Source organism: Mauremys mutica, chromosome 1 (assembly GCF_020497125.1).
Source record: "Mauremys mutica isolate MM-2020 ecotype Southern chromosome 1, ASM2049712v1, whole genome shotgun sequence".
Classification (NCBI taxonomy): domain Eukaryota; kingdom Metazoa; phylum Chordata; order Testudines; family Geoemydidae; genus Mauremys; species Mauremys mutica.
Window position 1 is genome coordinate 176,975,604 of NC_059072.1, and position 27,805 is coordinate 177,003,408.

Below are 27,805 nucleotides of genomic sequence, written 5' to 3' on the forward strand. Positions count from 1 at the left end.
GAGATCAGAATTGAGCATCATAGGGTCTGTACAAGCAAGGTAACTTTTAAATAGTTTTCAAATTGTGGATTTGAAATCATCAGCATTCATTTCAAAATGGCTTATTCTGTGGGATGTATTTTAATTAGCACAAAATAAAGCAGACTCTTTAGTGAAAAGAAGAAATGTAATGTATAATAGCAGAACTAGGGTTTTCATGTGAGATGAAACAGCCGGCAGGCTCAACAGAAGTATAATTGACACCAACAATCCCGTACATGCTTGAATATTTTCTGTTATATAGACATTTTAATTACTCGCCACTGGTATAGTTTTGCAATTGTGCTCTTATTGCTTGTAGTTTTTATGAATTAAAAGTAGTTAAAAGCTGTATGAAACAAATTCAGACCTATCAGAATCACACTTGTACTTTAACACAATTTTAGTTGCATGTAGAAAATAAGTCCGCTGCCAGCCAGCCTTATTATGTAGCTCATGGTCCCAGAGGTTTCCCAGTATCGTGGATTTTGAAAGTTTATTCGGATACATAAGTATCCCATCTCTATTGTATAAACTCTGGTTATGTGGTGCTGTCTGTAAGCTATTTCTAGAGTAAAATATGGCTCTAGAAATAACCCAAAAAGACAAAGATATGGAGCAACAGAAATTCTACAATAAACCTCATCTTAGTACCTTATCAACTTGGACCCAGTCTTAAAGTCCACAAAATAAATGTGTCCCCCCCCCCCCCAGCCCTTATACTGATCTGTTTTCCAGGTTAACAGTGGTACAAACAAGGATTAAAATCACAGAATTAAAGTGAAAAAAGATACATCATGAATATAATTTATTTTAAGTGATCACTTCAGGGACATGCAATAAATGATCATCTAAGAAATTAAAGGTTGAACAAAATAGTACTGGAATCTATCTTGGGCATAAACACGTACTGATTATGCAGGCGAAAATGCCATTGGTTTGACGGAGTTTTGCCAGCATTAGTAATATAAGATCAAGCTCAGAGAGGTACTTTTAAAGCAATATCTCAAGACGGGGGATTGATCCATAGAGCAGGCTTTGCAATATGAAGAGTCTGACTACGGTGGGAGTATCTCTGATGTTTCTCCTGGAATTATGGAGGAGGTAAATGCATATATGTATATGCAAGCAAAGCAAGACTGGGCTTCTGGAATTTCTCTCTGCAGTGTTTTTCAGATAAATATAATTTCCCAGAAAGGTCCAAAAGAAAAACATATACATTTTGAATGCTATACTCCACAGATTAGATTGTTGTTCTATAGAACAACAAATCACCTTCCCATGCATAGACTGTCATCCCTCACTGCGTTTGTCTGACCTGGTCAGAGAGACCTTCTGGGAAAAGGATACTATAGTTCTAAGTGATCTATAAAGTACCATATATATGTAGAGCTCCATCAATAAGATAATCGTGGGTTTACAGTGCTTTTTGCATATTTTACTGTGCTGTGCTTTCATACTCTTGTAATTCAGTCTGTTAATTTTGTTTAGGACTTTTTGTATTAAAAATAACAAGTTTGAAAGTGTGGAGAAGATTCTCCTGCTATGAAGATTCATCCTTAATAAAACTGCTATAGATAAAAACCCTACAGTATTCCCAGTAATGGGATGACATCAGCCTCTAATGCTATTGCTCCAGTGGTTTGATCATTACGGTAGAATATTGTGGTATTTTTTTCTTAAGGAATATATATATTTTTTTATTTTAAATGTAACATGTTTGTTCTCAGAACATATTTTTCTGACTGAGGCCAGAATATCTATAAACAAACATGTCCCCAATTTCTTTTTCCATCTTTGTGTCTGGGTTTTTTACAGCCCTCCATTTCCTGACTTGACCTGGTTCTGCAGCTGTTTTTTGTGCGTAGTTCTTGAGACAGATAGGGCAACTGCCTGCAATATCTGCAGGAAATGAGTTTAGATACCTTTCGAGTCCATTGTCTTCCATGCTAAGATTAAGTATTATTGTGGGCCTGCATGATCAAAGGGCTATATTGACCAATGTGGCAGACAAGAATCAACTTTTGGGACAATACATGAGAAGTGGATTTCCTGGGAAATATCTAGGGGAGGTGAATGCAAGTACCCTCGTTTCATGTTCCTCCCCTCCCACCCCTCCGGTTTTGCAAAAATCCAGCTCTTGGAAGCTACAACGTGAGAAGAGGCTGACTATCTGTTCCCAGGGTCCCAAAATCAAAGGCCCAAATTGTATAAAGGAGTGAGTTTCAGATTCTTGGGTCTGTTTGTTGTGAGCTAACAGTATTGTGAACTTGTAACCACGGAGAAACCCCATGGTGGGGTTTCAATGACCAATCACCTGTTGGAGTCCATGGAATTGGGGTGATCTCTGGTAAGCTTATTAGCATGTGCATAGGTTCCTTTTATTGTTTTAATTTGTTTTCTCTGTAACACTTTCACCTTAAGAAAAAATGTGCTTGCTTAGGAAGGGTTTTGTGGAAACTTCTGTGGGGCATTATGCTATTTATAGATAGATTGATTCTTGGAGAAAGCAAAGCAGGCCTGTTATGGCAGTCTGACTTGCTTGGGAACTTGGTGTAGGCAAGGCGGTGTGCAGACAGGAAAAATCCCAGTCAGCAGGGGGAGACACATGACTCTGCCTGAGAGCAGTGACGGCCAAGGCACCTGGAGTCTAGAGTGGGTTTCTTGGCTGGACCACAAGGGAGAGATGCAGATACAGTTCCCTGAACTGTGACAATTGACTCCAGTGAGAGTATAGGAATTTCATGCCTGGAGAGGCTGCAGGATTGGGCCCAATATTTTCAGGTGATTTGATGCTGAGTATTGCTGTGTGCAATTAAAATGGTTTTTGTCAGCAACCATTTTGAGTATTGTACTAGTGACAAAGTCAGACAATTGACTCCAGAACTGGACAAGTGAGTGTTTTTTGGGAAGGCTTTATTTAAGTGGATCCACAACAGCAGCTTAATTACTACACAATTTGCTTCACTGTTAGGACCAAATAGAATCAAAAGTCTTAAAAGTACAAAAGCAAATGTTCTTTCAGAAAACGTGCCACATTGTGATTTTTTTTTTTGGTTCAGTTTTTAGGTAAAATTTAACTTTTTTTATAATTGGCTTCAAAGATAGAAGAGGTTATGCTTTGTTCAGTGCAGATTATGAAATACTGTGAAGTTTCATTACATATTAATCTTTAGGTAATTTTGTTTATGGATAGATGCACACTTTCAGCATTAATTGTTTGATTGTATGAACTGCATTTTTTAAAATGTGATGAATAAATTAATACATATTGTTAATAGACATGAACTAACAAAACAAGTGACACGCATGAATAAAAACTGATAAATAACACACTTAATACAATTTTTTGTCTAACAATTATTACTATCCATTAATGTTGATAAGTTAATTTTATTAGTAATAAAAATTGATACATGCAATAAATACCAACATTTGGTTGATAATTCATGCAAACGAATATTAATTTTTAATGTACACATATTGATATGCTTGTTTACCTGAAAGTCTATCACCAACACTGTCTGACATCAAGGACAGATCTGGACCCTTCTGGTAAATCTTAAGAGAATTGCCTTTTCCATGAGATATATATTGTTCTATCTCTAACTTTTTCTACAGCAAGAGCATTAGAGCTGGGCAGGAAATAGATTTTTTTTCATTCCAGGAGAACTTTTTTGAGATTTAAAAATTTTTCCCATCAACAATTGGGATGAAAATTCACTCAAAAAATTTTGCAAACCAAAAAATCTGGAAAGAATGGATTTAGGTCAGTTGAAATATTTCATTTCAATTTCAACTTTTAAAAACATATTTACTATAAATTAACTTCAATTTTGAAACAAGTCATTTTGAAATCAGACAATTCAATTTAAAAACTTTTTTTTTTTACTTTTTTCTAAATGAGAAATTTGAAACCAACCCACTTCCCACAAACATTTTAGGTCTTGACACATCAGCATTTTCCAACAAAAGTCTAGTCAAAATATTTCTGACCAGCTCTACTCAGCACTGAAATATCTAAGCATATAAAAATTCTTAGCACTTGGTATTTTGAAAGCACTTCAATGCCCAGGAGAGTTAGGTGACTAAATATTGTTCCCATTTTATGGATGAAGAAATGAAGGCACAGAGGGGTGAACACCACAGAAGTCAGCGGCAGAACTGAGATGTGGGTGTTTCTGCCCACTGGTCTTTTCATGTTCCTAGAATGCATTATTTTGTAGCAAATTTGCTAGCTCCCAATAATTTAAAGTCCCAAGTCTGTACATTCACATATACAGCATTCCTTGGTAATATACTGTACAAGTAAGTACATCACAAAAATTTGGTAAATGTAAAGTATTACGATACAAATAAAATGACACTGTAATCTGAGTTGGTGTCCTCCAAAATTGGGTGCAATGCTCTATTTGTGTAGCAATATTTCATTTTGATTTTCAATTGAAGTCTATATAACAAACTGTTGCACTGTACACAGCAAAGTAGCGATGGCTGTCAGCCCCAGCGGAAATGATAATTTCAGAGGTGGGTGAAGCGATCACTGTCTTCTCAAAGGACATTTGTGAGGCTTAACTAGTTAGTATTTGCCAGACAGTCTGAGGTACTCAGATGAAAGACTCTTAGGACCTCCAAAGCACGGTGTGTTGATTGATGTTAGTTAATTAATATATAAATTTTAATGATTTCACAGGCTCCTTTTATACAAGGCTTATGAAATGCCTAAATGTTCAAAGTTACATTCAGCTAAAGAGGATGAGATGCTGGGAGAATGTTGAGGGGAAAATATCTGATGGTGGTAACAATAATAATAAGAAGAAAACCCCACCCCAACGTTCAAACTCAACCTCTCTCTTTACTCTGCATTTACTGTAGCTGCATGTATTCTGGCCACGTTTCTCTTTCGCCACATGAGAAGGGAACAGAGGCAGGGGAAGTGACACAAATGGCTGTTCATTAAATGGGTCAGCAGCAGGGGATTGAATGTAATGGGAAAGCCTGCTTTTAACCTTCTGCCTGCCTGAGACAGAGATACAGAGCCTCAGACCTTATGACTGGTGTAAACTTCTTTCTGCCTGCTGCCTCCTCATCAGGACATTTATAATTCTCTCCCTGCCTGGCACCATGCTTCATCTGTGCAGTTGCTCATGCATCTACACCCTTCACTATAAACGTACAAAGAATCCAGCTTGCAAGTATATATCTATACTTGAACAGATATAAAATCACCTTGAGTCACAGCTCTTTGAAGTCGATGCCTACAGTGCATTACGTCAAGTATCAGAGGGGTAGTCGTGTTAGTCTGGATCTGTAAACGAAGTGGGTATTCACCCACAAAAGCTTATGCTCCAATACTTCTGTTAGTCTGTAAGGTGCCACAGGACTCTTTGTCGCTTTTTACTATGCATTATGACATACAATGCAAAATAAACCCACTGAACTCCCCAGCAGAAATCCGTGGGATCTCTCTCCAAGTGCTGCCGATGATGGTTGATGATGATAGTTGGTAATTAGATTTTAACCAGGTGGGAATGTGTCTGAGTTATGTAAATGCTACTGTTGCAGGTGTGCAGATCAAGGGCAGTGAGCAGAACCTGCTTTCTGGGTAGCACCCTCAAATTGGGGGCATTTCTGAATGAATCCAACCATTTCTCTTGATTATCACTTCTCCCTCCCTAGTAGATAGCAGTTTCATCTAGTGGTTGGAGCAGGGGACTGGGAGTTAAGGCTATCTATTCCCAGCTCTGTCACTGACTTCCTGTATGACCTTGGGCAAGTCTCTTAACTCTTTGGTACCTCCATTTACTGACTCATCTGTAAGGTGGTTGTAAGGGTACTTCCCTATATCATAGGGGTTGTGAGCCTTCATTAATGTTTGTAAAGTCTATTGAGAACCTTGAACGATAGACATCTTACAAGTGCCTTTATACTTTAATCCAAATTTGGATGGCTTTGACTGTCAAGCAGCTCTGCCCCCTACCATGAGGTAAACGAAGGGTCTGCATGTGCCTTTGCTCTCTGGCATGGGCTTTACTTGGCACTCCCAAGTGGTGTAGAAAGCAGTTGATTTCAGAAGAGGAACTGGCTTCATGCCAGCAGGATGGGGTGTGTTTTGTGTGCAGCCCGACCAGTTCTTTCAAGTGCTCACCAGCAGCAGCACCTGCAGCTGCGGCAGCTTTGATCCACGTTGACTGCATCGCAACAAGTTGTTCATACGTTGTAGCTCTTGCTCGTGTGCTACTTCCACGCTGGTGCCTGGAGTGCCCCAAAAGCATATCTATAAAACACTTGCTGCTGTAGTTTCTCCTCCTGTCCCTCCGTCCTAGTTTGCATGATTTTGGAGTGCTGAATTGGAATATATTCTCCAGAGTTGGCATTGAGCTCAGCGGAGAAGAGTGGTGCTTTTTTCACTAAGCCAGCGAGCTCTGGAAGCCAGTGTCTGCCTGAGCCGAGTTCAACGACAGGCATGAGAGCAAGGCTCTCTTTCCATCCCCAAAAGCCCACTTGGATACCGTGGCCAATTGTCCCTCAATTCTGCTATTATGAGATCACCTCTAGGCATGAAAGAGTCATCTGGGCTCTGTGGCTGCTATGCTGAGATTGTGTTTAAATGGGCTCCTTGTTAGCAGTCCAAAGACAGTGCTCAGTTTTGACTATTTGAGCACCGGTAACATTATTACAAAATCATCCAGCTGATGGAATTCCCCATCCAAGGAATAGGTATATGCAGTATCAGGAAGTTGAATTTTACAAGATGGAGATTTGCGGGGCTAGGGTGGTGTGGAGAGAAGATATCGGTTAGGTTATCCAGTCCAAGACTGTTCTCTATACTATTAGCAATTCTTCACTTGTGTTAAGCACCAGCAGCAAGCTGGGTGCTGTACCAGGCATAGTCCCTGTCCCAAGCTGCTTGGTGCTTAATATCTTTCTAATATATTGTTTTGTTCAGTCTAACTTTAAAATTCCATGTTGGTGGTGTTAGGGACTTTAACCCCGACAGCAAAGTTTGTTGTTTGACCACAGAGAAACAGGCAACACCAGCAAGGTTTGATTAGAAGCTTTTTATTGACAAGTGCACGGATTAATAGCGAGCAGCTTGTTTTCAGAGAGAACCAGCCCCACTTTACAGCTTAGTGTTAGCCTATATAGACAGTTTTATTACGTTATACATTATTTACTTGAGCAACCCACCCCCTTTGTTTAACAACTGGAAACTAGACACTTTTAATATACACACATGCCTAGTTTTTATGTTTATAGCATTAGATTAATAATATCTTAACAAAACACCAAAAGTTAGGAATGCAGGGGAGTTTTAAACAAGCCTATCACTCAACCTGAGAGTTAGAATTTGAACTGTGGGATGTTAGGGTTTTTATTAGTTTTTTAGACACTATTTTTAACACAGCACAGCTGGTACTATGCCAGGAATGCAACCCCTGGCTTATTTTACTCTTTTTTCAGGGCTTTGTGAGACAATGCTGCTTTTTAGTATTTTTTACTTTGGGATGACCCAGAAACCTTTGTTAGCCTGACTTCAGTCAGGTTGGCATACCTGTTTTGTTTGCTATATTTTTATTTAGGCCTAACAGTGGGATGCCCATCTCTCTTGGGTGATGATTCCACAGCAAAAGAGCCTGATGCGTTTGCCTTCTTGAATGCAGCTGGATATGTGCACAATAATATATTTACACTTGATCACTCTTTTGTGTCATCCTTTCTCCAACTCCTCATATTTTGTCTTTCTCGCTGTCCCAGGATGGTATTTCAGATAGGGGAAAATTTAGTCTGATTTTCTTAATGTCCTCTGATTACTCCCAGTTATACATTAAATATTTTCTCTTCCTTCTTTGTTTATACGCTTTACAAGTTTGTTGGCTGTTTATCAAGTTTTCCCCCTTACCCCTTATACGGATTCATCTTCTTCTTTTTTTATAATCATCCAACTGATTGTTGAGATGAGTTCTACAAATTGAATCTTAGCTTCTAAAAATGACAAAAACAATTCTGCAAATATAGTACCATATTTAGCTGCATATCATTGCAATAATATTGCTTTTTTTCTTGGATATGACATATGATCTCATTGTCAAGACTTGATTGCAAATGTAGGGGAAATTCCCTTTCTAGTGGCGTGTGAAATGTCCTTCTAGACTAGCAGCTGGAAGAATTTGTAGCTACTAAAAATTTCCCTGAGCTGAGGCTTTTTCTGAGGGGATGGAGACAGCGGCTGTCTATTTACATATTGTCCTTTCCCCACTCCCCCACCCCCATGATCTAGCTTGGTCATTTATTTAAGAGCCTTATGCATTTGCCTGCTTGAATGGTGGATATGTGTACAAAAATATATTTGATTGTCCTTGTCATCCTTACCTCATCCTCTCATATGTTGTATTGCTCTGTACTGGTGTGGCTTTTAAACACGTAAACTCCAAAAGAGAGGCTGATACATTAGACATCTGGTAGGGAGAGCTAAATTTGGGTGGGGGGGGGGAAGGAGGGACGAAAAGGTACCACCCACCAATCAATAAATGGAGAAGTAACCAAGCTAGAAGCAACCTTTAAAAATATAATACAATAGTGATGGTCCTAATTGCTACAGTATCTCTATTGTAAGCTGTAGATCTTTAGGCATTCCTACAGAATACGATTTTGGTTTCACCAAGGGGACTTGAAAGCTTCAAACAATCTCTACTTCGCAGTCTATATAATCTGTTTTATTTGGGCTCCTGACTGGAAACTCCATTAGTCTGTAAAATAATTTCCCAAGGGAAGTGGTAGAAACTGTCAGTTGGGGGCACTTAAAATAGATTGGACAAAGCAGTAGAAAATATACTGTAGGGAACAGTCCTGCATTAACTAGATTTGACCTCTAAGGTCTCTTCCATCTCTGAATATGGTTCTGTGCTCACTCTAGAAAAACACCTGTCTAGTCTAATACACCTCTAAGAGCTGAAAGGGGCTACGTGGCTAATGTCCGGGTCCGACATTGCCACTGGATAGGAGGGTTCTGTCCGCATTACTGCTCAATTTGCTGTCACTAGGAGCCTTAATCAGGTTTGTGTCAGGAAAGCCCTCTGTGCAGAGTTCTTTCATTTCTCAGTTTTGCAAGCAGTTGCTTTTTCTGAGAATGACTGACTGTTTTGATGAAGCTAGGAGTCCCCTTCAAGAGATGAGCAAGACTCTCCCTCCCCTCTGCTTCTGACGGAGGATCAGGAGACATTCAGAGATGAGGATGGTTACCGTGTTTTATGGGTATGTTGAAAGTTCATCTCTTTCCTCCTCCCCCCTCCTTTTCCCCCACAGCCCTTCAGATTGGGAAGGCAGGTGATTTCTCATGCTTGTGAGCGTGCTATGTCCCCTTGAAATAGCTCAGACAGCTGGGAGGAAACTCTCTTGACTTGCTTCTGTCACCATGCACTGGACCTTTTTATCCGTGGTTTTTATTCTGTGCTGTGGTAGAAAGGGCTCAGATCTCTGATTCTTATAACACCTTTTAAGCTGTGGCCATACCCATGGAGGAAAGACAGTGCTCTCTTCCCCTGTTCTTGAACCTATTGCTTTCCTCGTGAAACCTTCCCATAAGTGTCTGCCTGAATTGTGTCTAAACACTGGGACTCCAAGGACTTGCCAGGAGCCTGAGGGTTGCACAAAATGGCAAGAAATGGAGCTGTCTGTAGCTTCCTTCATCTTCCATATGGAGGTGTAGCATGTGGAGACGACCAGCATGCAATGGGTTATTTTTATCTAAGCAGCCTGACTGGCTCAGAAAGAACATGGGCCCTGCAGTCTGTCTGTCTGGGCTGCCCCTCCATTTTAAGGATGAGAGCAACAACGGGCCATGTTGTAGAACTCCATGGGGTGCCAGCTGCACTTTGGCCACTGCGGGTTACGTGCATGGATGGTGATGAGCTAATAGCGAATACAGAGTTCCTCCTGAGCTCTGAAATACCACCTGGGAAGGGAAGATCTGCTGCTGCAGTATCCGTGGCTTTTGGATGCGTTCACTTGCTGGTTTTGAAAGTATCTGGCTTGAAAAGGCAGAGCTAGAAAATCTCTGTCTGGAAACACATTCTGCAACTCTCCAGCTGTGGTGAATGATGTGATTGCTCACATCTGCACATTATAGACCTTGAACATACACTGGGGGAGCCTCCTGAACTCTTATTTCCAGCTCTGCACAGGAACTGTTTACTTTTGTGATTACTCATTTCTAACTCCTAGCATTATTTACTAGACCCATAAACAATTCTGCACTTGCTAACTGGAGAGGTGTGAGGTAGCCAATCCCTGTGTTCATTCCCTTCTTGGCTCATTTCCTTCACGCTGCTTCACCAAGGTGCCAAAACTCTGGCCTAGAGGATTCCCCTCCACCCCCGTCCTGTGGTGAGAGGGGTGTTTGGTCCCCGTGTTTGTTCAGTCCTGGGTTTCTCCGCAATGTACACTTCAGCCCCATGTTTTTGTGGCCTGTGATATTAAGTGGGCAAATAAACTAAGCCAGTAGCTGATGCCTGAACTACTTTTTTTCTTCACAAAGGCAGCTCAGCACTTAAGGTCAGAAATAGAAATTGGGGTTGTTCCTGTCCTTTCCCAAAGGAAAGGAAGCATGGGCTAGTGAGTGGAGTATATGGGCCAAAGATCTGGATTCTGATCCCAGCCTCTTCCAGTGCCTTGCTGAGTGATCATTGGCAAGTCACATTCAGCTGAAATTTCAAAGTTGGTCACTATTTTGGGTGCCTCGGATTTGGGACAGGGATTCTTTTTATTCTGTGTTTGTACAGCACCTAGCGCAATGGATTAGGACTCCTAGAGGCACGAGTGCACCATAAATAATATTTGATGCTCAGCTGCTGGAGAGTCAGTCTTATAGCGTCTGAAGTGCTGAACAGCTGCAGTTCCTGTTGACTCAAATTGGTGTTTGTCAAAGCGGGGCCCAATGTGTCAGAAGATGGGAACTCGGAATAGTGACCATGTTAGAAAATGTTGGACTTAATTTCTGTGCTTCGACTTCCTTATTTGTAAAATTGGCCTAATACTAGCCTTAGGGGATAAAGGTGCTGCAGGCCTTAATGCCTTCATGTTTGTAAAGCAACTTGAGTTCCTTGGATAGAAGTTGCTATGAAACTGCAGAGCAGTGGCGGTCTAGAAACAATGACTCCTTTATCCAAGTTACAGAGTATAGCGCTGCAGTACCCAGGCTGGGTCAGAGGGTAGTGCTAAGAGGCTATAGGATCCCGATCCCTCCGTCTAATTGTCTGTCTAGATGGCTCCTTTAAAATGGAATCTACAGCTTCCTACTGCCAACAGAATGTATCCAGAATTTCTTTTGTATAAAGGTTCTTATACTGTGCTCATCACTGCAGTTTCTGAACATCTTAATTTAATTAAGCCTTTGATTCAGCAAATCACTTACGCAAGTGTCCCAATGTGACTACTACTCACATACATGCTTAAAGCTAAGCATGTGCTTTGCTGAGTTGAGGCCCAAATGAGCAGGATGAACAACAGTTGGCTCCTGATTGCTGGATTGTGAGCGGGATGGTTTGGTGGCCCACTCTTCGGGACTGAAGCACCTAGAATCCCTCAAACCACAGGATTGAAGCCTGGCAACATCATGTCAGCTTCTTGTTGTTCTGCGGCAGGTAACCAAGTTGCTTGGAGAGAAGCCCATAAAATCCATCATCCTGGATGAACGCGTCAGATCCCATGGCACTTTCTGCATGAGGAGTTTGCCTTGGTGTCCTGGCCAATTCTCCTCTGCCCTTAGGAGGATGGATGGATGGATGGATGGATGGATGGATGTAGGTTATGAAATGTCTGAATAGCACCTCTAAGGTTGTGTTTTGAGGCAAGAATATTGGGCTCAATTCTGTTAGCGCTCACCAGTTCCTAGGAGACGCTGGAGACTGGCATTCGTGAAAAGTGTTGTGAGGCTGCTAGTTTCTGGCTCTACGTCAGTAGGGGGGAGGTGCGGGGGTGTGTGCATGCTGCGTGTATGTGTACATCGGATAGATAGATGACTGGGAGATAAGCCCCTGGGATTGCAACATAGCACAGGAAACCTCGCGCTCAAGAGACACAGCTGTCAGCTCTGAGTAGAGGGGTTGAAACTGCTCTCTGTAACCACACCGAGCATGCAGGCTGCGTTCAGAGCTGAGCTCTTCTTTGACTTCAGCATGGCCTCTCTCTCTCTCAGGCCCACAGGCTTCCTCTCCTTTAGTTACTATTTCACTCAGTTCTCACTAAATAGTGTGGTGGTATTTGGGTTGGGTTTTTTTTTTTGTTTTCTTTCCTTTTTTTTCTTTTTAAGAAAAAGGTGCAATGGGTTACCCTTGTGGGAACTGGGAATAGTCTATCACTTTTCTGCTCTGTGGGATATAAATGGGGCCCTACCAAGTTCACGGTCCATTCTGATCAATTGCACAGTCATAGGATTTTAAAAATCAAAAATTTCATGATTTCAGCTATTCAAATCTGAAATTTCATGGGGTTGTAATTGTATTGTCCTGACCCAAAAGGGAGGGAGGGGTGTGTGTGTGTGTGTGTGTGTGTGTGTGTGAAAGAGAGATAAGGTTACTGTAGGGTGGGTTGCGCTACTGCTACCTTTACTTCTACGCAGCTGCTGGTGATGGCGCTGCCTTCAGAGGCTGCCTTCAGAGCTGGGCTGTCGATCAGCAGCCGCCACTCTCTGGCCGCCCAGCTCTGAAGGCAGCAGTGCAGAAGTAAGGGTGGCATGGTATGGTTTTGACACACTTACTTCAGTGCTACTGCTAACGGGGCGCTGCCTTCAGAGCTGGGCACCTGGCCAACAGCCAATGCTCTCCGGCCACCCAGCTCTGACGGCAGCACAGAAGTACGGGTGGCAATACTGCCACCCCCCTAAAATAACCTTGCAGCCCCCTTGCAACTCCTTTTTGAGTCAGAACCCCCAGTTTGAGAAAGGCTGGTCTCCCCCATGAAATCTGTAGAGCATAGGGTAAAAGCACACACAAGACCAGATTTGTACAGGGGAAGACCAGATTTCACGGCCTGTGCTGTGTTCTTCATGGCGGTGAATTTGGTAGGGTCCTAGGTATAAATGCAGAGGGGGATTAAGGCTGCCTCAGTGGTATTCGGACTCCAGAGTCAGAGGGGACTTTGGAAGTGGTAGTAAGTCTTCAATGGAGCAAAAGAGTGGCTGCTTCCAGCTGACCACCTGCTGTGGAGGGGTAGGGTTCCTCACTTGGGAGGAGAGTCTGTCTGTGGGAGGGGGCTGGGAGGAAATTTCTCAGGGGTCTAGGCTAGGCTGGGAGGAAGTCTGGCTAGTGATCTTAAACACTAGGTGGGTTCCACTGTGTAAAGTTCAAACTTTGTGTTACAAAGCCCTGCATGACTCTGTCCCTCCTGCTTATCCTCCCTGTGTCATTCCATGTCTTCTCACATCCCACTGCTCTGCTTACCGTGCCAGCCTCATCCACCTGAGTGACGGCTTCTCGTGCATTGTCCTTAGGCTGCCACTGAGCATTTACCTATATGATCAAAGTACCGTATAGATCCTAGCTAATCCTCGCAACGCCCCAGGGAGGAAAATGGGTAAATATTGTACCTGTTATACTGGTAGAGCAGCTGAGACATCAAGGTGCAGTTACTCACCCAAGGCCATGCAGTGAGTGAGTGATAGAGGCAGAATTAGAGCTCAGAACCTCCCAATTCCCAGCCTTGCTGCTTTCTTAGGTGTGGGACAGCTGCCCGTCCTGAGCTCATCCACAAAGCCCCGACCATCTCTGCATTTAAGTTCCTCCTAGAGACTTAATTGTGTGTGATGCCTAAGGTGAACTTGCTGACTATCTATCTGTGACAAGTTTCAGGAGTAATCTGGAAATAGCTTACTTGTTTAAAATATTAAGATAACAGTACCTTCTCTCTCTTTAATTTAAGTTCCTTGGGGCAGGGATTGTGTTGTGTTCTCTGTTCAGAAAACACCTTGTGTTACCTCACCCCATTTTGACCATCCCTAGTGCCTGACGGTAGAACCTCTTGCTTTAAAAATGTTAGTTGTCTATTGTTGGACTCATCTAGCTGGGAGCAGCAGCAGACTCATATCCCTCTGTGGACTGGCCACGGAGGGAACATGTAATGTGCTCTGGACGGCTGAGTACCCAGGACCTATGGGCACTACTGTAGATAATCATTAATATTGAAGTAGCCCTGTGTGATTTTTAGGGCAAGAATCCTATAGGGGGAGTATTAAATTAAAAGTCCTTATTCTGTTAAAGAATTTTCACAGATTTTAAAACGTGTACGTGTGTGTGTGTGTGTGTGTGTGTGTGTGTGTGTGTGAGAGAGAGAGAGAGAGAGAGAGAGAGGATACTGTTCAGTGCATGTCATTGTATTTGTATCTTAGTATGGTTAATGTATGACAGTGAATGGACACAGACACTTTCACTGTCGTCTTGTCCACAGTGAGCCATTGATGAGTGATTATGCCTTAAAGCAAAAATATCCCCATCCTTTTAAGCCATTTAAAATATATATAGGTAAGCGTAAGCTTGCAGCTTCTGTGGTTAAATGAGTTACTGGTGTGTGAATTATCAAAGCCAAAAAAGCCTATTTATCAAAAGATAACGATTGCGCAGAGCCCAAGTTACAAAATGAGAAGCCATTTAAGAGGCCTGCGTGGGGTTTAATTCCTTTTTTACTTCAAAATATCTAAATATATATTTCTGTGTTCACCATATACCACACATGCTGTAGAAAGTATGTTAATTTACACAACAATAGATGGTTCTCCCATAATGTGGTTCTGGTCTACTTGTGTGACATTCTGGGGAAACCTCTTGTCTGATGCTCTGAGCAGCTCTGCAGCAGGTTCATTTCCTGGCCCCCCTCTTTCTCCCTTGGCTACTTTGGGTTTTGCTGTCTGCTGTGGGGGTGGGTGGGGCCTGTGGAGGAGGGGTGAGTAGGAGCAGGCTCCCCATGAGCAGCTTTCCTATTGCCTTTTCAGGCTAGGTTATGGTCACTCCTTGCCTGTCATTCGCATTGTCCCAGCTCATCTCCTGCTTGTCAGTCCTGAGGCCCAATTCGGTAAACCCTCACTCACAAATAATGTCATTTTTATTTTGGTAGCACCTTAAAGGCACTTGGTTGGGGCTCCATTGTGCTATGCACAAGCATAGAACAGAAGATGGCTTCTGCCCTGAAGCGCTTTCAATCTAAAATAGTCCCATTGAAGTGACTTGTAGGACTAATAGGTGTTCACAGCAGAACTTTCCTTATTACAGATCTAAGGAATGTAGTGGAATCTCTGAGTTAGGAACACTTCGGGAATGGAGGTTGTTCGTAACGCTGAACCAAATGTTACGGTTGTTCTTTCAAAAGTTTGCAGTTGAACATTGATGTAATACAGCTTTGAAACTTCACTGCGCATGAGAGAAATGCTGCTTTCCCCCCACCTTTTTTTTTTGTAGTTTACATTAACACAGCACTGTACTGATTTGCTTTTGAGGGTGGGGGTGTCTCTGCTGTCTGATTGCGTACTTCTGATTCCAAATGAGGGGTGTGGTTGACTGGTCAGCTCATAACTCTGAGGTTCTACCGTACAATGAAAGAAATGACTTGTCTTTGGCCAAGGATTCAGCATATACTTGATCTTAATTCTCCATTTATAAACCTGTTTTATTCATTCTTATATACCCTACTCTTTAACAATGAAGCAAGAAGGTATCAGGTTCTTTGTCATTCTTGAGTTGGCAAGGATCAAAAGGGTTTAATCAGCTAGAAAGAGAAGCCGAGAGGATTTAAGCACCGAGGAGGCAGGTTTGGCCCTTGTATCTTTGAAACTGGTGGCAGGTTTGAGGCCTGCCAGTATGTGTCAACGGGGATTTCCAGGGTCTGGCGTGCTGGCAAACAGGGTGCCTCCCAAAGTCAAGGGCCCTGTGCCACTATACACCAGGCGTACGTCTTGAGCTAAGGCTGCACAACAAAGTGTGGCCCACTGAATGATTAGAACAAGAAAATGGGCGTTGGGACTCTCAGGTTCCGTTCTGCCATAGATTTACTGTGGGACCTTGAGCAAGTGACCTTGCCTCTGTTTACCCTTTTGGAATTGGGGTATAATCCAATAGCAGATGAGTGTGGTGATGAAGATATTAATTAATATTTGTAAAGTACGTTGAGTATCCTTTAAAAGGCATTTATAGACGTGTTAGGATCATATATCACTTTCTTTCCCTAACTTCTACACTTAGAGCTAGAGTGTAGGTGTGGCAGTGCAAGTAGTGGAAGAGTAGCCACCCTGAATACATACCTCTCTAGATGCTACACAATTATTAAGGGTGGCTAGCCTCTCCTGCTGCAAACACTGCCACGGCTATATTAGTGTGCTAGCTCCATCAAAGCTAGCATGGGTGTGTTTCCTCAAACTGGATATTACTCCTCCAGCTCGAAGAGCAGACATACCCTGTAAGTGTATGGTTTCTAAGCACGTGAAATGTTTTGAATTGAATGCCAATTCCTAGTTTAGAAAAATCATTTTAATGTATTGACAATTTCATCTGTCTCAGTGTAATAACCCCTTCAGTTTAAACACAACTAGCAGCAAACATTTGTGTCCTGGAATAAATTCTTGTATAGTGCCCACATTAGAATTTACAATTGTATTATCAACTGTCAAAACATGACTAAAAGTTTGCGTGTACACAAACTCTCTCTGTATGAATATAGCTCTTTAAATCCATCACCGTTAACTTACTGGACACTTTGATCCTGCAGAAGGCAGATTTCCTCACATTGATGTGGCTGTTATATAGTTTTTTGCAGATAATGTTTTTTTCTATAACTAGAGCTTTTTAGAGTGAGTGGCCTGTGTGGGGGAACAAATCGGAATAGAGAGCCAGCATATAGAACATTCTATTCTGTAAAGGTTCCTATACTGCCCTAGCGTGTGTTTCAGTAATGCATTAAGCAATGTGACTAACATCTGTCATATGTGGTGCATGGGAATTGCCAGGCTGGATCAGATCCAAGGTCCATCTAGTTCAGTATCCTGTCTGACAGTGGCCAGTAGCAGATTGTAAAGAAAAAGGTGTAAGAACCCCGCAGTAGCAGATGTGCGTCTCATCCTGATCTCTAATAGTTAGAGGTTGGCTTAGACTCTGGAGCATGAGGTTTTATTCCCTTTCCAAAATTTTTATCCAGAAGTATCATAATTCATGATATGTTTGATATCTGTATTAATGACAAGTTTGAATCATGCTAAAGTCTTGGTCTCAACAACTTCCTGTGGCAACAAGTTCTATAGTTTAATCACATGTTATGTGAAAAAGTATTTCCTTGTATCCGTTTTGAATTTGCCACCTTTTTTATTTAATTGTGTTATGAGACTGGGAACTTCTGTTCTCCCTGTCTACCTCCTCTACACCATTTATTATTTTATATACTTGTCCCTTATTCATCTCCTTCCTAAGGTGAACAATCCCAGACTTTTCAATCTCTCTTCATATGAGTTTTGCGTACTCTTGATACTTTTTTTTCCCACCCTTCTCTGAATTCCCTCTAATTCTGCAATTCAAATAACCTGTTACCTTCCTCCTTTTTCCTGGAAAGGTGAGCTTTCTCTGCTTTTTAGATTACACTGTAGCCCTTTCTCTACAGATTTTTCTAGACCAGAACCTTCGATCTAAGACTGCTCCAACTTTTGGACCTGAACTGTTGGCTCCATGGCTGAACTTCTCAGCTCTGGCTCCTCTTTTTAGTTCTCTCTGAACAGGTGTAGTCATGACTATAATAGGTGCCACTGGAGTCAGGGTGTTCTGCTGCCTGCCATAAGATGGGATTGGGAGGTAACCTTAATCATGTCATATGACTGGGCCCAGGACATAAACACCAACGCTTAACAGCATTTCTATATCACAACTTCTTGTTGCCATGACTCCCTGCAGGGGATAATATTGGATTCTAATGACCGACCTGCTGGGTAATAGTTGTCTATGTCAGGCATTCTTCAAATAACTACATTGTTGCTGATCTTGACCATAGATATGCAGATATCCTAGTCACCAGCTAAACTGCACACACGTGCCACAGGGAATAGAATTTGGACTTTCTGCTTCATAACCGTCATCTTCAGCCTCTTTCGCTAAAAGAGAGTCTTCCTTTACTGCCAGTTGCCTTGGGGCTTTCATATCCTTTTGCAGGCCTCCAGCCGCTATGGGGGTACATAATCTCATACACTGAACTGGCTGTTGCTCTGTTGAGTAGAGGGCAGCACTGCCACATACACGCCAGCCTGTATATTATAATGCAAATTACCTTGTTTTTATTAATGTACTTGGTATTTCTGTACAGATGCTGCACCGGTTCCGGGACTGACAGACCCGAGACTCTGCTACATACTGGATGGGATCCTCTTCATCTATGCAGTCATCATTACGGCCCTCTTTTTGAAAGCTAAGGTTAGTCTAATCACCACCGTGCCTCCTCAAAACACTGAACCATTTGGTGTTTGTCAGGCTGTCTGTGGGCTGGGAAGTGGTTGGGGGAAGATCAGATTTTCTTGGATAGTTGCCTGGTTTGAAAGATGTTGTATAAGCCTATGGTCTTTTGGCTCTCATTGCAAATGAGACGTGCCAGGTTTTCAGATTGATCGTTGTGATGCCTGAGAGCCTGTTGCTGAGCACTGGGATCTGGCAGGAGTGAAAGCAGTTCAGTATTTGAGCACTGAAGATGTAGGGAAAGCATGGTAGGATTATTGCAACTTCCTTTGTGGTAAGGCCTTTCCTTTTCTGAAGTGGGCTGTGAGCACTCTTAACTGATTTTGTTTTTCCAGAGCAGGACCCAAAAGTGCACGAGTCCCAAGCATAAAATGCAAAATTTAGCAAAACGTTTTGTTAGATGATCTGTCTTGGTGGGTTAATTAAAAAGAAACAGGCAATGCTCCTTCAAGAGTCGCACCCACTCACCATCAGACTATGGAAAGTACAAGGAGGGGTCTGGGAGATTTCAGAAAGTAGCCAACTGAGTCACTGTGGGTGATGTTGGCAAGGTTCCCCAGAGTCAGCATCCTGTGGGGATTCAGCATCTGCAGCATTTTTTCTCTTTCCACCTTAGAACTTGCAGGTGATTTTTCGCTCATGTCCCACCTTTGGCCTGGTCTTTGGACGAGGTATCAACATAAAGAATAATGCCAACTAGCCCCAGCCTGATATCACCTCATTCAAGCCGTGGTCAGTGCTCTTCCTGCCTTTAGGCAACATGATGGCCATGTGATAATAGTTCAGCTCTGAAGGCTCAGGGACCCCAACATACCCTGCCAACAGAGCAAGGAATTGTGGGTCTGGTAGCCATTCTGAGTACATGTTTATTATTGTTGTGCCATGGGGCCTAGTCAGGGTAATGAAAAGACAGTCCCCGCCTCAGAAAGATCACTGTCTCAGCTTATGACCAGACAAAATGGGTGTATAAAACAGACAAATGGGAGTGGGGAAGGGGGACAAAATATTTTGCAAAAGCATCCACATTTTACTGTCAAACAGTAGCCTCTCCTTTGAGGAAGGATAAATTAGTGGGTCAACCCATTTTGGTGGGGAATAGTTTTTTCCTTCTCCACAAGGCTTGGTGTGGAAGAAGTGGGCAGTGAAGGTGGGAATTTTTGCCAGAGAGGAGACAGTGTCAGACGGATGGACGGAAACTTGAACACCAGTGGCTGGGGAAGTCTAACTGAAGTAGGCCTCCATGCAGTTCAACTGTTCCCAAACTTCAAAAGTGACTAGTGATGTTGGCTGTCTCAGGTGAAAGTAGACATAACCTTTCCCTGAAGGGAGGAATGGAGAGGAAACCTCACATGATAGATGCCAGTCTCCTTGGCCCAGAGCTGTAATGGTACTTAGCCTCCTAACTTTCATTGACTTCAACGGAATGAAGCGTAAGTACCTTGCTGGTTCTGGGTTCTTGTTAACTCTGTACGCTGCTCTAATACTACAGTGGTGGACATGGTATCAGAAGCTGCACAGAATAGGTAGGAGATGCTGGGTCAGCACTGCAAGTAGGTTTACGTCTCTTTGAAATGAAGAGACCGTGATAAATGGAGAGAAAGGAATACCTCAGGAACAGGGTCTGAGCACTTAGGAGAAATCCCAAGCTAAACTGTGTTTTAAAAAAAATAAAACCACTACTCCGGATGTCGAGTTGGGGATTGGTAATGGATACATGGAGTCTTAGGAGGCTTGGTGCCAGCTGGGAGCTGTGACAGAGGTAAGTGGGCAGTGATGGGCTGTTGTTGACATCTGATGGCTGTTCAGTGACCCATGAAGGGAGTTGGTGGCTTCAGTCCAATTCCCCCCACAGGCCAATTTAAGGGAGCTGGGGGGAAGCACAACCCCACCCCCCTTTCTGCTAAAAGCAGAGGGGAGCATCTCTCCTCTCCCTGGCTTAGGCAAGCAGCTCTTCCCCAGCATCTTCAGCCCAAAAACCCACTCAAAATGGGCACCTTCCTTAAGAACATAAGAATGGCCGTACCAGGTCAGACCAAAGGTCCATCTACCCCAGAATCTGTCTACCGACAGTGGCCAATGCCAGGTGCCCCAGAGGGAGTGAACCTAACAGGCAATGATCAAGTGATCTCTCTCCTGCCATCCATCTCCATCCTCTGACGAACAGAGGCTAGGGACACCATTCTTACCCATCATAGCTAATAGCCATTTATGGACTTAGCCACCATGAATTTATCCAGTCCCCTTTTAAACATTGTTATAGTCCTAGCCTTCACAACCTCCTCAGGTAAGGAGTTCCACAAGTTGACTGTGCGCTACGTGAAGAAGAACTTCCTTTTATTTGTTCTAAACCTGCTGCCTATTAATTTCATTTGGTGACCCCTAGTTCTTGTTTTATGGGAATAAGTAAATAACTTTTCCTTATCCACTTTCTCAACATCACTCATGATTTTATATACCTCTATCATATCCCCCCTTAGTCTTCTCTTTTCCAAGCTGAAGAGTCCTAGCCTCTTTAATCTTTCCTCGTATGGGACCCTCTCTAAACCCCTAATCATTTTAGTTGCCCTTTTCTGAACCTTTTCTAGTGCTAGAATATATTTTTTGAGGTGAGGAGACCGCATCTGTACACAGTATTCGAGATGTGGGCGTACCATGGATTTATATAAGGGCAATAATATATTCTCAGTCTTATTTTCTATCCCCTTTTTAATGATTCCTAACATCCTGTTTGCTTTTTTGACCGCCTCTGCACACTGCGTGGACATCTTCAGAGAACTATCCACGATGACTCCAAGATCTTTTTCCTGACTCGTTGTAGCTAAATTAGCCCCCATCATGTTGTATGTATAGTTGGAGTTATTTTTTCCAATGTGCATTACTTTACATTTATCCACATTAAATTTCATTTGCCATTTTGTTGCCCAGTCACTTAGTTTTGTGAGATCTTTTTGAAGTTCTTCACAATCTGCTTTGGTCTTAACTATCTTGAGTAGTTTAGTATCATCTGCAAACTTTGCCACCTCACTGTTTACCCCTTTCTCCAGATCATTTATGAATAAATTGAATAGGATTGGTCCTAGGACTGACCCTTGGGGAACACCACTAGTTACCCCTCTCCATTCTGAGAATTTGCCATTAATTCCTACCCTTTGTTCCCTGTCCTTTAACCAGTTCTCAATCCATGAAAGGACCTTCCCTTTTATCCCATGACAGCTTAATTTACGTAAGCGCCTTTGGTGAGGGACCTTGTCAAAGGCTTTCTGGAAATCTAAGTCAGCCTGTCGCAGAGAAGCCAAGGATTGAATAGGCCTGGAACTGGATCTCTCTTCTCGCGGGTCCCTCCAAGGCAGGACGGAGGTGTGCTAGTTGGGGCTGGCAGAGGGGAAGCTTGCCCTGGCACTCATCTGTTCCACAGAAAAACAGTGTCCCAAGGCAGCGTAGCCACCACGAAACAGATGAAAGTGCTGCTCTAGGAATGCTAGTCTGTGTGAGCCTGCCAGAGCGAAAAGACAGACAGATGGATGCCCCCCACACGCACATTGTACTTGACTGCGGGAGTCATGGACCTGTCCTGCTGTTGGGGAAAGAGAGCGATCATTAGGGAGGGCTCAGTAAAATTGCCCAGGAGTTTGTGAACCTGGAGCAGCAAGATGCTGAAGCAGGGGTGAACTAGCCCAGCAGTTGCTTGTTCCCAGCCCAGAACACCTCTAAAGTGAGAAACCAAAGTGAGAGAAATTCATTCCCCTTCTAAGCTTAAAGCTTAGTGACAGATTTGCAGGGTGATTTGAATATTGGCAGCAGTTGCATGTAATCTGCTTGGAGATGTGCTAGGCAGTGGATTTTACCCAGGGCCGCCCAGAGGGGGGGGGGCAAGAGGGGCAATTTGCCCCAGGCCCTGAGCCCCACGGGGGCCCCCACCAGAGTTTTTCGGGGCCCCTGGAGCGGGGTCCCTCACTCGCTCCGGGGTGCCTGGCAAACTCTTGTGCGGCCGGGCGCAGGAGCTTCTGCCGCTCCCGGTCTTCGCCGGCGGGGGGTCCTTCCGCTCCGGGGCGGAAGGACCCCCCGCTGGCGAATTACCACCGAAGACGGAGCGGGACCCGCCGCCGAAGTGCAGCTCGGTCTTCGGCGGTAATTCGGCGGCGGGGGGCCCTTCCGTTCCTGGACCCGCCGCCGAAGTGCCCCAAAGACCCGCGGCGGGGGCCCCCCTCCGCCGAATTACCGCCGAAGACCGGGCTGCGCTTCGGCGGCAGGTCCCGCTTCAGCGGTAATTCGGCGGCGGGGAGTCCCCGCCGCGGGTCTTCGGGGCACTTCGGCGGCGGGTCCAGGAACGGAAGGGCCCCCGCCGCCGAAGACCCCGGGCCCCTGGAATCCTCTGGGCAGCCCTGATTTTACCCATAGGAGATGGAATAGCCTACCTTCTGCAGTGTGTCTAGCTGTTAACTAGATGTGTATACAGTAATAATTCAGTGATAGCAGATAAATAAGTTGCTGCTTCAGAGGAAGAGGCAAGAGGATCAACCCATCCCTTTAAGATGGAGCTAAAAAATTGGACGCTGCAGCCTTCCTAGTGTCCTGATGGGGAGAGCAAAGAGGAGCTGTTCTGATTCCCCTCAGCAAGAGGAGTCCATACACGCAAATCCCGTCTACCTGGTGTTCTTCCCTCTAGAAAGTGGTGTCTGTGTACAAAGTTCTGTACATACATGCAGTGCAAATCCCTTGCCTAAATTCATAGTTTAGGGCCAGAAGAGACTGTCAGATCCTCTAGTCTGATCTCCTGTATATCACAGACCATTACATTTCTCCCAATTACCCCTGTATCAAGTCTTGAAACCCTTTGATGTAGACAAAGCTTCCATCAATCTTTTGCTATGTAAGCATGCCTGGGGTAGAAAGCTTTTTGTGTGATGCTTTCTTGTGTAGAAAGTTGGCTACAAACAGGCTTTGCTGAATTCCCCAGGTGACCCAGAGCAGCTTCAGTGGGATTAAAAATGTAACTATTTCCCCAGCAGCTCTCATAAATTCCTAGAACAGAAGCGATTTTGTCTTGTGGCACTTAGAGGCTCTGTAAAGCTTGTCAGTTCTTTGCTTTAGCTATTGGGCTGTAGAACTGTTATCTCTCCTGGCTGCTGCATAGGCAGAGCTGAGGGGGCCTTCACAGAACTGCTGGCTATCTCATTGCCCAGTAATGGAATTGTATTTAAATGAATTGATATTGGCCCCTGACAAGCCATCAGCCTGCTTTGGCCATCTTTGCTTTGGCAGGGTCTGTGTGACTACAATTGCTCCAGCCCCCTTTTAAGCCTGCTACAGCAGCCGCAAGCACCTTCAGACTGCAGAGGTGGTGAGATCCATACTGATTGCTAGAGCCCCCTCCTCACCCATGCAATGCTGGGGTCACAGAGCTCTTAAACGCAAGTTATGAATGTGCTGTCTTTGGTAAAAGCAGATCCAGACTAACACGGCTACCCCTCTGATACTGTCTTTGGTAAGCGCTTTAGCTGTAAGTGTGGCGCTAACGGGTATACAGCGATGCCTGCGTCCCTTCCAAGTAGTGGAGGTGAGGGATGCCCCAACATGCCAGGCACAGCTGCTCTGTAGAGATGTGCTTGGAGCCAGTGTCCTACTGTACCTGATTCAAAATGGCATGGGCAAAGAACCCGCCTTAAGGAGCTGTCATGGCTTCCAGGGATCAGCCTGCACTAACAGACCTTGTAGACTGTGTAGGTTTGGGACTTGGTTCCATGAGATCATCTTTCTTCCCATGAATACGTACTACGCTAGTCAGGATCAGCAGAGGCTGAAGTGGAGTGCCCTCCGTGAAAGGGAGGAGCTGCTAGCAGGGTGCTCTCTGAGAAGCCTCTATTTTGAACCCCACCCCACAATCCATTGGAGACCAGACTTCTTAATCTCCCAAGCATTCAGCAAAGCTTGTCTCTTCTCTCTTTTCTCAGTCAGTCTGCTGAGGAGGGCCTCATTTGATGTGGATATATTTATGGGTGTACGTTTGTCTGCTTATATTGTGATTAAGAGCACTGGATGGGCCCCTAGAGAGGGCCTGCCAAATATCCAAAGGAGGCTATGCCATTCGTGTGTGTGTGTGTGGGGGGGAACTAAATGTCAGACTAAGTTTACGTTTCTGGAGTCTGTCTGCTAGTTTTCAGCACATAAAGCAAATCTGAAGTGTTTAGGACAAGCTCCTTTGGAGCTATGAGAGGTTAAAACACTTGTAAAAATTTGGTGGTTTTTCACTTTTTGAAAAATCTCAGAACTCAAATGTCTGCTTTTAATTTATACGCTTTCCCTTCCTCCCTCTCCCTGCTGAAAAAAAACAACAACAAACAACTAAGCCTGGGCAGGCCAAGAAGAAGTGTGTGTGGCTGGTTGCAAAAGTTGTGCAGACGGGAGCAAAAATATTCAGACTTAAGTAGAAAATTTTCAAACACCCCTCCCCCAATCTATATAGCACCTTTTGCCACTGCACAGCCTGGGGACTTAAAAGGTGTCATAGTCTTTTAGAACTGGATCCTTCAGGGCGGGGCCAATGAAAGACCTCATTAATGGTCGCAGCCCTTGTCCTCATGAGAGACTTTCCAATAACGGACTGCGTGCATTGGCTTGGAGCTCGACGCTGCCCCTGCCGTAACATGCCAGTGTGCACATGCATAGTGGAGGGGAACACTCAGTAGGAAATCCTGTCTGTGTTTAAGCTTCCAAAGGGCTGTTGTAAAGCACCATTGAAAGGATGACCAATCCCTGAGAGTGGACTGAAATACAAAGGAAAGCTCCCGCGGAGAGCAGGGCAGGAATTTGTATAGTTTTTTGGCCCTTTTAGGCACCCCAGATGGCAAACTCTTGATGGCACTGGCAGGGCCACAGGCTGTTCCTTTGTAGGTTCCCCACCTAAGGTAAGAATAACTCCCCCAGGGGCTGTATCTACTATGCTGCCGTTGCCAGGTGCTCACTTTGCTTTCTCTCTCTTTCAGTTCAGCAACGCCCCTGAACCTCCGGCTCTGCAGGGCCAGAATGACGTGTATAATGTAAGTTACTGCTGCTCTTAGGTCAACATGTTTTTAATCCGCTCATCCAGACATGCTCTCTCCTCTCCTCCTGCTGTCCTGTGAACGAGGTGGCAATCTTCTGGCCAGAAGGCTCTCAGGCTGGGCTGGATGAGGCAGACTAATGAGGAACAATCACAAGTGGGCAGTGTAGTAGCTACAAGGGGAAGTGACCTCCCACCGGGGCTGGCTCCTAACCGCTCACCTTGAGGGAAACTTCCTTCTCACTCCCCTGTTACCAACAGAACACTAGGACTCTGCTTTAAGGCTTGACTCTATAATGTGCAGGAAGTGCACTTGGCACGTCCATTCACCAGAAAGTTAATTCTAGTATTGAGCTGGTGTGCTCCAGTTGGCAGATGCAGCCTGTCCAGTGCATGCGCGGGGGCTGGGGTGTGGATCACAGAGTGCTGTCTGTGAGTCCATGAAACACACATGTGCCCATCTGCATATGCTTTCCTCTACAGAGGGCCTGACCCTGCAGTACTACCTCACACTGCGTAGCGTGTACTTATTTGAGTAGCCTCATTTTAAGTCGCCTGCATCTCTTCACTGCTCCGTGTGATAGGGTTTAGAATATGGATCTCTGGAACGCAACACTTTAAGGGTCGAAGGTGAACGCTTCCCAGATTATTTATTAACTATTGCTTGAATTGCATTGTGGGTCGCTGGAAAGGGAGTTGATTATAGATGGTCTATAAGGTACCAAGTCTAACCTCTATGCTTATAAAGCGCACTCTAGTAAGGGACCAGAGCACTACACTTGTAATAGTGATAGTACAGTATGTGATGCTAGTGTACAATATTATGTATTTTCACAAATAAGTGTCTGGGTATTTTTTAAATAACCCCACAACGTCTCAATGTGCTGTTAATCTCCTGACAGGAATTAATTTTAGGTTTACTAGAATTTTATTTAATTTTATTATTTTATTTTATTTAATGAAGGAAGGTGATTTAAGGTTTATAAACTAACATATTTACACTAATTTTTACCTGCTCTCAGGTAAAGAGGCTGGCTAATGCTGAGGGATCAATTTAGTTATATAGCTTTTCTTCTACACACTTACACTGTGTCAGATTCTCTCTTTGCTGATAGAGACAATATGGCACAGCACAGTGGCATGACTATCTTCCATTCAACCATGACAAGGCACTAGTATAGTAAACTCTTGGGAAGGGGAAGAGAGAGAGAGAGAGAGAGGGATCACCCTACCCTTGCTTAATTAACCAGAATTCAGCATTAGACCTAGAACAGGAACATGCTTGTAGTGATGTTTTACCTGCCTCTCAGGCTTGGTGAGACCAGAGTAAGTGGAAGAGCCTGCTGGTCAGAGATTGATCCTGTCTTGAGCTGTAGGAAATGGATGAATTTGTGTAAACTGAGATTCACTGACCTACTGGGGTCCAGATCTAACTTCAAATACCCCCAGAGGTAACATTTGGAGGTTGGATTTTTATTTGACCCTGACAGCTGGCTGGGTCTGAATTTGGATCCAGCATTAGAATCCAAATGGTGGACATCTCATTCCAACATGTTTGCTTGCTTGCCCTCCCTCGGCCCCTGTTCTCCCACATCCTGTCTGTCTGCAGGGCCCCCACTCACTGCTCCTGTGTTTTTAAATGCGTCATCCACAAACCCCTTCCCATACCTGGCTTCCAGATATTTGGCGCTTTGCAAGAGATAGGAATTGACTTAACCCTCTTCTCCCCACTGAGGGCAGCCAGGGGCAGCAGCAGCATCAATGTCTGCTCCCTGCTGTGGGTGTGCCACACAGGAACTGCACACCCAAAAACATTTGTGTAGTCCCTGAGGTGGCTCCATTCTAAAGAACCCAGGAAGGGTGGAGGCCTGTGGCTCTTCCTCCCAGAAGGCAGCAAGGGTGAGTGAGGGAGGATGGGGCAGGGGGATCTGGGCAAGATCAGAGCTAGACCCCAGAAGTAACAACTGTCCATTTCCAGGTTTTGGATTTGAATGGTAGATGAGGTGGGATCAGACATGCAGAATCTGAGCACCACTGGGGGGATTCTGGTTCTTCTTTAAGTAACAGGGCTCACTTTATCTCCTGTGGCTCATGAGTCACCATGTCTCCATTGGTCTAGTCATGTGACTTGCTGTGTATCCTAGAACATGGGAAGTACCAGACTGGCTCAAACCTGTCTTTTATAGTGGCCGGTATCATATGCTGAATTGGACAATGCAAACAACTCCACAGTAGGCAGATGTGAGAATCTGCTCCTCATGAAGTGTTTGCCGAGCCC

The 27,805-nt window shown here is 44.1% G+C and overlaps 1 protein-coding gene across 2 annotated transcripts in view; it reads left to right on the forward strand.

Annotated features, from left to right (window-relative positions):
- The window catches only part of CD247 (CD247 molecule), an 84,276-nt gene that overhangs the window by 44,200 nt on the left and 12,271 nt on the right, over positions 1-27,805 (forward strand). For both annotated transcript variants that reach the window (XM_045001985.1, XM_045001984.1), the window contains exons 2-3: positions 18,343-18,449; positions 25,472-25,525. In XM_045001985.1, the coding sequence (XP_044857920.1) occupies positions 18,343-18,449; positions 25,472-25,525 (161 nt within the window). The remainder of the gene's footprint in view (positions 1-18,342; positions 18,450-25,471; positions 25,526-27,805) is intronic.